We start from the raw sequence: 8,458 nt of genomic DNA, 5'->3' as shown, positions 1-8,458 counted from the left end.
ACGCTGTCTCGTTTTTGACTTTTCACTTCTCACAAACATACAGTTCTTATCAAGCCTTCGATTGACGCTTCCACACCGAGGATCCGCAGGAGGCTCTGAAAGTATTCCGAGCCGTTTTCTGTCACTTTTTTGGTGTCCAACTCCCGAGCTGAAAACAAAATAAAACATTTTAGATCATTGTACCACATTCCAAGTCACTATTTTGAATTGTACAAGTGTAAAATAGTTCAATTCTGTCACTTTTGTATTACAACCACAAAATTGTGTATTTTACGGAAGCCCTGAGAGGCCATGGATTAAGATTTTTTGTTTTCTCGTTTTCACGACATAAGTTTGCCATTATCGTGAATTAATTTTCTTGTGATGTCAACATAACGAAAGTTTTCTCATTATCACAACTTAATTTTCTATTGATCTCAACATAATACTTATTTTCTTGTGATCATGACTTCATTTTCTTCATGATCTTGACGTAAAAGTTGTTTTTTATTATCACCACTTAATTTTCTTGTGATCTCGACATAATAGCGGTTTTCTCGTAATCATCGAATTTTCCTTGTGATCTCAGTGAAAGTCACTTTCTCATGATCATGACTTACCACAATTTTATTTTCTCGTAAATCCGACATAACGAAAGTTGCTTTCTTACTATCATGACTTAAATTTTTGTGCGTGTGACATAACGAAAGTTGTTTTCTCATTATCATGACTTAATTTTCTTGTGATCTCGACGTAATAGCTGTTTTCTCGTAAACTCGACATAAAGTTTTGTTTTCGTGATCCCAACATAACGTAAGTTGCTTTCGCACTATCACGACTTCATTTTCTTGTGATCTCGACCAAGGTTATCACAGTCTTATCTTTTTTAAATTCGTTTTATTTGAATATAGTTGTCAAATTTGCAATATAATTTAATGTAGTTTTTATTAGTTTCATTAACAATTTTGTTAGTTTTAGTTTAGTTTTTATTTTGTGAACACATTTCTATTTAGTTTTTATATAGTTTCAGTTTTTTAGAGATCATGAGTTCCCCACAATTCTAAACTAAGCAAAATAACGTGACACAAAATATCAATTGCTGCAGTCTATTTAAAAGCGTTTAATTCATTTTATGCATTATTAACATTTAATACATAATATATGTATTTAAAATATAATATATTTTATACACCAATTTTTAATTTATGAAAAAGTGATTTGAATGAATAAATGACTTACTCATAAAAACATTACTGGATGAATCAGCGTTTTTGAATGTGACTGCTCTCTCTGTGTCAGCGGCAGTGAAAAAAACAATGTTTCATGAGACTTTTTCAAAGGTTTAATAGCCATGGGGAATTGTTGTCATTTAGAAATGAGATTGCGTGCGTGTTTGAATCTCAATCTTTTAATAATTAATTAGTATATTTATTTTTGATAATTATTATTTTATTTCAGTTAGTTCTTCAATAAATGTTGTTCGTTTCATTTTAGTTCTTTTATTTTGATGTTTTTATTTTTTAGTTTACGAAAATGTTTTCTGATCAGTGGTTTTTGTCTTAGTTTTAGTTTTCGTTTATGAAAATATTTCACCTTGATTTCGACATAACAAAAGTTGTTTTCTCATTATCACAACATAATTTTCTCAAACTCGACATAACGAAAGTTGTTTTCTCACTATCACAACTTAACTTGTGATTGACATAACGAAAGTTATTTTCTCATTATCAACATTATGAAAGTTGCTCTCATCCTTACGTTTTCTCGTGTTCAACATTGCGAAAGTTGCTTTCTTACTATCAAGACAATTTTCTTTTGATCTAGACCAGGGGTTTTCAAACCTGTCCTGGAGCCTCCCCTGCCCTGCACATTTTGTATGTCTCCCTTATTAGGCACACCCAATTCAGGTCTTGCAGTCTCTACTAATGAGCTGATGATTTGAATCAGGTGTATTAGATGAGAGAGACAAGCAAAATGTGCAGGGCAGGGGAGGCTCCAGGACAGGTTTGAAAACCCCTGATCTAGACAAAGTTCTTTTCTCGTTACCACTTAATTTTTTTGTGATCTCGACGTGACATAAAAGTTCTCGTTGTCACAATTAAATTTTCTTGTGATCTTGAGATAATGAAAGTTTTCTCATGATCTAGGGCTGCTCGATTATGGAAAAAAAATCACAATTATTTTAGTCAATTTTGTAATCACGATTATTTAACACAATTAAGATTGGGTCTAAAACTTTGTATTAGTGATTAATTTAAAGATAGAAATACAACAAAAAAGATACAAAGAAAAAAAACAGTGCTTTTATTTGGGGAAAAAAAGTAGTCTAACAGCCTGCTACAGAAATTGAATGTAAAATAAAACAGTGTCTTCACTGTAAGAATTAAACATGCTTTGGTTCTTATTAAAACTACAAAAGTCCTTCATTCAAGAGCAGTGAGTGATTTTTCTCTTTGTATTTTTACATTTTATTAATATTAAGCACAGAGACGGTAAAAGAAATGTTATTTATTGCCGCTTTAAGAGCCACAATGATCCAATATACTGTTACACACGTATTTTCAACTGTTTAAGATCATTTAAGACATAACTGACAAGGGTTTACACGAATAATCACTAAGTGCCTCATTTTGAAATATTTTGGCGTGTATTTGACCGCACCTTGAGCTAAAAGATAACTTTACATGTCCGTGTTCTTCTCTGTCTCTGAACGCAATCACAGAACATTGCAAGTTCTTTTTCTTGCTTTTAAAAATACAACATCAAAGAAACATTAATAAATCAAGCACGTCCCGTTTTAAGAAAGTCACGTTACATGATTTTGCTGATTTGCATGTGAAATTAAGCTTTTATAGAAGAGTGAAAGCGCACCACTGGAAAGGGGGCGGAATGGGGCGCAAGAATCATTTCATCTCGATTACTGTATTTTCATAATCGTTTGAAGGCAAAATCGAAAGCGAAACTTTCCGATTAATTGTACAGCCCTATCATGATTCAATTCGAATTTTTTTACATTTTCTTGTCATCTCAAGGTAATGAAAGCTGTTTTCTCGTGATCGACATAACAAAAATAGTTTTCTTGTGATCATGACCTAATTTTCTTGTAATCTCTACGTAATTTCTCTCATTATCACAACTTAATTTTCTTGTGATCTCTACATAACAAAAGTTGTTTTCCCATTATCACAACTTAATTTTGCTTGTAATCCTGACAAAGTTATACCCCATCAGTTATATTCATTTATACAACAGTTCTTTCTAGTCCTTGAAATCTGATTGGCTGATAGGAGTGTTGATATTACAGTTCAACAGAACTCCAACAGCCGTTTCACCGTTTGTACCACTCCGCTTGCTGATGTTTTACGAGTCAGCAATAAAGACTTTTAATTTGAAAAATACTCAGTTTTGCAAGGAAGTAAAATTTTCTGTTAAAACAAGCTTGTACGCAAGCCAACAAATGCACCGATCAGCGCTGTCATCAGGAATCCTTAACAGATGAAAGGTTAGTACAAGCCTATCGGATATCGCTCAGTAAATCTCTCTCTCAATCCTCTACTAAATACAACACACAGCTTTTAATATGGTAATGCTACTATAAGCTTTCAATATAGTTCTAAAGTTCTAGCTCTAAAGTGACGTCATGGAATTAGTAACAGAGGCTACGCTCAGCTGTTTAACTGTCGAACTTTGATTTGAATCCGTTGTGGAAGGAAGTATTCTGTACAAAAGAGGCCTTTTAATTTTTATTTTGTTCATGTATTTACACACTCATGTCGTCGAACTGTTGCATAAGTGTGATATTGCTCATATATAAGTCCATATTGCCACCTAGTACTGAAGTTGTGTAACTTTCAGAGAACAACTTCTGTTAGAGATCACCGGAAAATTCAGTCGTGAAAACAAAAAAGAAAAATGATACTCCATGGCCTCTTTGGACCTCCGTAATATTTGACCCATTTTCCATTCAAACTGGCTAGTTTTTGAGTCTAGTAAAAATGACCTTTGAAGACTATTTAATAACCAGGAAAAGCTGGTCAATCCCTTACATAATCGATATTTCACTCATCACCCAGTTAATCTTACCCTGGTCTGGCATTTTCAGCAGGAGCTCCAGCGATGGCTTCACCACTCCTTCCATGGACACATCGATCTTCCAAAATATGGTCATGGAGATCCTGAGAAACATACAGCCAGTGACTACTCCTAGATTTCAAACACTTAATCTGTAGATATCAGTCACAAGCTGTTTCCATCACCCTGTTTTATGGGCATTTTGAAGTATCGCATCAGAAACGGCCGATAGAGTCACACAATTTTGAATCCCTTGATTCACCGATTCAAGTTTCTGACTTGCGAAAAAGGGTTAATCCAAATCATGGGAGATGGAAACGTCTTTGACTCGGATGAAAACAGTGCTTATTCGCAAATGTTTTATGCGATATTCCAATTTTGTGCATAAGTTAAATTTGCAACTTTGCAAGGAAACCAGCTTATGGTCAACACAGAAAAATCGTAGTCGCTATGTATTTTTCATGGTGCCATCAACAGATGGCAAACAGCAGAAGTTACGGACTGAACTTTCCATTTAACTTTCCTAGCTGATGCAACCTACCCGGGAAGTGGAGGACTTCTTATAATCATCAGCTCCGATCGGCATCCCTCTGGAAGGTTGACCACGTCTGGGTACTTCTCCTGCCAAACAAACCGCTTGTTTGTTAAGGGAATCAAAATCCTGACAGATTCCATCTGACCCACAGCAACTCGGTTCCAAAACACTGGCCGATAACGCAACACATACGAACAAAATATGTGGAGAAATTTACATATTAGAGATTTGCGTAATTGCAAGTGGAATTTGCTCCATAACAAGGCAAGAATACACTGAAGTCACAGTCTGAGACTGTCTGCGCAGGGCTTTGATGTCTTACAGGAACAAATGACTCAAAAACGTTACGATTTATTCCTCCCCTTGTCAATTCAAACGGTGTTGACTTTGTTTCTTACGACACAAGAACGTCCTGGCAACTACATAATGAAATATTCAAAATACAGTTAATGAGGACAAGGACTTAACCTACTTAACTTAAAATCACTAAATAAAGGTCTCAAAATTGGTACATACTGTTGATGTCCCGCTTTTGTTCCTCTTGCATAAGTAGCCTTGGATAAAAGCATCTGCTAAATGCATAAATGTAAATTCGCAAGTGTTCTGAAGACATACAATACTTTCATGTAAGAAACAGACCCACACAATTCATTATTCATTGAAAATTTTTCACTGCAGAGAGTTGTTAACTGTTCTGACTGGAGTGTTGAGGCAGTAACTTGAACTTGAGAACCGGATCAACTTAATTTAATAATGAATCATTCAGACCTGACTTGAAAGAGGAATCAGTAATATTCCATAGAGCTATCCCTTTAGTACACCAAGTGTTTTTTAATAATTACAGTTGAGCTGGTCGTGCCTTCAGGGCTTTGAACCACAGAGGAGAAGATTGAATACACAGAAGCACTTCACACTGACAGTAAATAATAAAATAAAGGAAGAAAAATGTTTCCATCTCTGTCTTTTGCAGAAACCACCACAGTTAGAAATTATACCCCTGCTTACCATTTCCCTTAATTACATAATAAAACACATGCAGAAACTCTCTATGTGTTTTAATAAGTAATTAAAACATCTTATTAAACTGCTCTTAAATTTAACTCCTCATTTGTCTGCATTTCAACTGGCTAATTAAAAACATATGGTAATTCACACCATGTTCCTAAAACCAACCAACCAACACGGACGTCACAAATCCCTTAGACAAACTCATCAGAGTTTCCCATTGGACATCAAGACTTTCCAGAATTTTTTCCCAATTCCCATATTACACATTTGGGAAATGCTGTCAGTTACACCATTAACTTGATGCTCCCTCTGGTAAACACTAAGACTTTCTCTAACAAGTATCTCGAGGCCTGTCTGAATTTGTGATTGTGATGTTCCCTCGGCCCAGTGAAGACTAAACACTGTTATGTTCCTAGAGCGAGACATTTAAATTTCTGCAAATGTTTATTTTTGCACGTAGACATTAATTCTGGTCAGTCAGTTTAGCCACAATTTGTATTCTTTCCAGTTTACTTTTTGCGCACTTCTGGTCTTAAGTAGCTTGGGTATATTTGTAGCAATAGCCAAAAACACATTGTACGGGTCAAAATGATCCATTTTTCTTCTATGCCAAAATCATTAGGATATTAAGTAAAGATCATGTTCCATGAAGATAAATTTCTTACCGTAAATATATCAATATGGATGCTTTTCCTAAACAAACGCATTGATTCACTTCAGAAGGTCTTTATTAACCCCCTGGAGCACATTTTAAAACTGGGAAGAGCCAGGACATTTTTTAATATAACTCCGATTGTATTAATCTGAAAGCAGTGTTGGGCATGTTACTTAAAAAAAATAATTAGTTTTAGTTACTAGTTGCTTCTCACAAATAGTAACTGAGTTGGTAATTGAGTTACATCATAATAAAAGCAACCAATTACCAGGCAAAGTAACATTGTACACTAATCTACACTATTTTAATGTTTCTGTGGGACAATGTGAGACACCTTCCAGGAGCTAAATATCACATTATTTGGCTCGCGTCTACCCACGGACATGAAAAACATCGTAATAACAAGAAAACAATGTGCTTTTGTCAAATAAATAAAATAAATGTGCTCTCTGCCGTCTCGGTCTCATCACCTTTCTTCACAGACATGTAAATAAAACAAACCGAAACTCTGCTGATACGTGCCCCACATACATGAGAAATATATGTATAGAAAGCTTAAAAATGTCTACTTTTAAAGGGGTAGTTCACCCAAAAATGAAAATTTGATGTTTATCTGCTTACCCCCAGGGTATCCAAGATGTAGGTGACTTTGTTTCCTCAGAAAAACACAAACGAAGATTTTTAATGAAAACCGGTGCAGTCTGCCAGCCTTATCATGGATGTGGATGGGCACCAAACCTTTAAAAGTAAAAGAAAGCATGCACAGACAAATCCAAATTACACCCTGCGGCTCGTGACGATACATTGATGTCCTAAGACACGAAACGATCGATTTTTGTGAGAAACTGAACAGTATTTATATCATTTTTTACCTTTGATACACAGCCACGTCCATCTGTCATGTGCACGAGATCATCATCCGGCTTGTGACATGTGAACACGCTCTGGAGTAGAATACGCAAACGCCGTAAGCGATCTGTCGCATGTATACAACACTCATTGTTTACACAGTGCACAGAGATTGTGGGTATAGCGGCTATTCAAAATAGTAATTACTTGCGCGTATCCTGATTGTTTAAACCGATTTAAAGCTAAAAGATCATCCGGGACTTTTCACTGATTTCCCCTTACGGCGTTTGCGTATTCTACGCTAGAGCGCGTGCACATGTGACGTGACTGATGCCAAACTCGTGCTCATGACAGATGGACGTGGCTGTGTATCAAAGGTAAAAAATGAAATAAATACTGTTCAGTTTCTCGCAAAAACCGATCGTTTCGTGTCTTAAGACATCAATGTATCGTCACGAGCCGCAGGGTGTAATTTGGATTTGTCTGTGCATGTTTTTGTTTACTTTTAAAGGTTTGGTGCCCATCCACGTTCATGATAAGGCTGGCAGACTGCACCGGTTTTCGTTAAAAATCTTCGTTTGTGTTTTTCTGAGGAGACAAAGTCACCTACATCTTGGATGCCCTGGGGGTAAGCAGATAAACATCAAAATTTCATTTTTGGGTGAACTATCCCTTTAAATGAAGTCATGTCAAAAAAAATAATCCATATGATACTAACGCAAGTTCCATTTTTTTACCGTCTAAACTCATCTCTAATGTAATCACGCTCATAAGCGGCTCCGCTTTTCTAATTTTATACATCCATGTGAGACACAAGGACATGTAGGTAAATGCCCACACCACTTCCAGAACCAAACGTGAACATTCATCAATAATAATAATAATAACAATTTGTTGCATTTATATAGCGCTTTTCTAGACATTCAAAGCGCTTTACAGTGTCAGGGGTATCTCCTCATCCACCACCAGTGTGCAGCATCCACCGGGATGATGCGACGGCAGCCATAGTGCGCCAGAACGCCCACCACACACCAGCTTACTAGTGGAGAGGAGACAGAGTGATGAAGCCAATCGGAATACGGGGATGATTCGGAAGCCATGATGGTCAGAGGATGCCGAGGTCACACCTCTACTCTTTTCGAAGAGACATCCTGGGATTTTTAATGACCACAGAGAGTCAGGACCTCGGTTTTAACTTCTCATCCGATATAGTGTCCCTGTCACTATACTGGGGTGCTAGGACCCACACATACCACAGGGTGAGCACCCCCTACTGGCCTCACTAGCACCTCTTCCAGCAGCAACCTAGTTTTCCCAGGAGGTCTCCCATCCAGGTACTGACCAGGCTCAGCCCTGCTTAG

At 36.5% G+C, this 8,458-nt stretch overlaps 1 protein-coding gene across 2 annotated transcripts in view; it reads right to left on the bottom strand.

The window, feature by feature from the left end:
- Positions 1–7: 7 nt before the first annotated feature.
- Positions 8–8,458, bottom strand: part of cenpp (centromere protein P) — a 79,202-nt gene continuing 70,751 nt past the window's right edge. For both annotated transcript variants that reach the window (XM_073844573.1, XM_073844572.1), the window contains 3 exons: positions 4,592–4,671; positions 4,063–4,154; positions 8–148 (listed from right to left, as the gene is read on the bottom strand). In XM_073844573.1, the coding sequence (XP_073700674.1) occupies positions 30–148; positions 4,063–4,154; positions 4,592–4,671 (291 nt within the window). In that variant the 3' untranslated portion in view covers positions 8–29. The remainder of the gene's footprint in view (positions 149–4,062; positions 4,155–4,591; positions 4,672–8,458) is intronic.

The sequence above is a fragment of the Garra rufa genome, chromosome 7, assembly GCF_049309525.1.
Source record: "Garra rufa chromosome 7, GarRuf1.0, whole genome shotgun sequence".
Classification (NCBI taxonomy): Eukaryota; Metazoa; Chordata; class Actinopteri; order Cypriniformes; family Cyprinidae; genus Garra; species Garra rufa.
The sequence above is the reverse complement of the archived record's forward strand: the minus strand, read 5'-3'. Positions and strand labels throughout refer to the sequence as shown.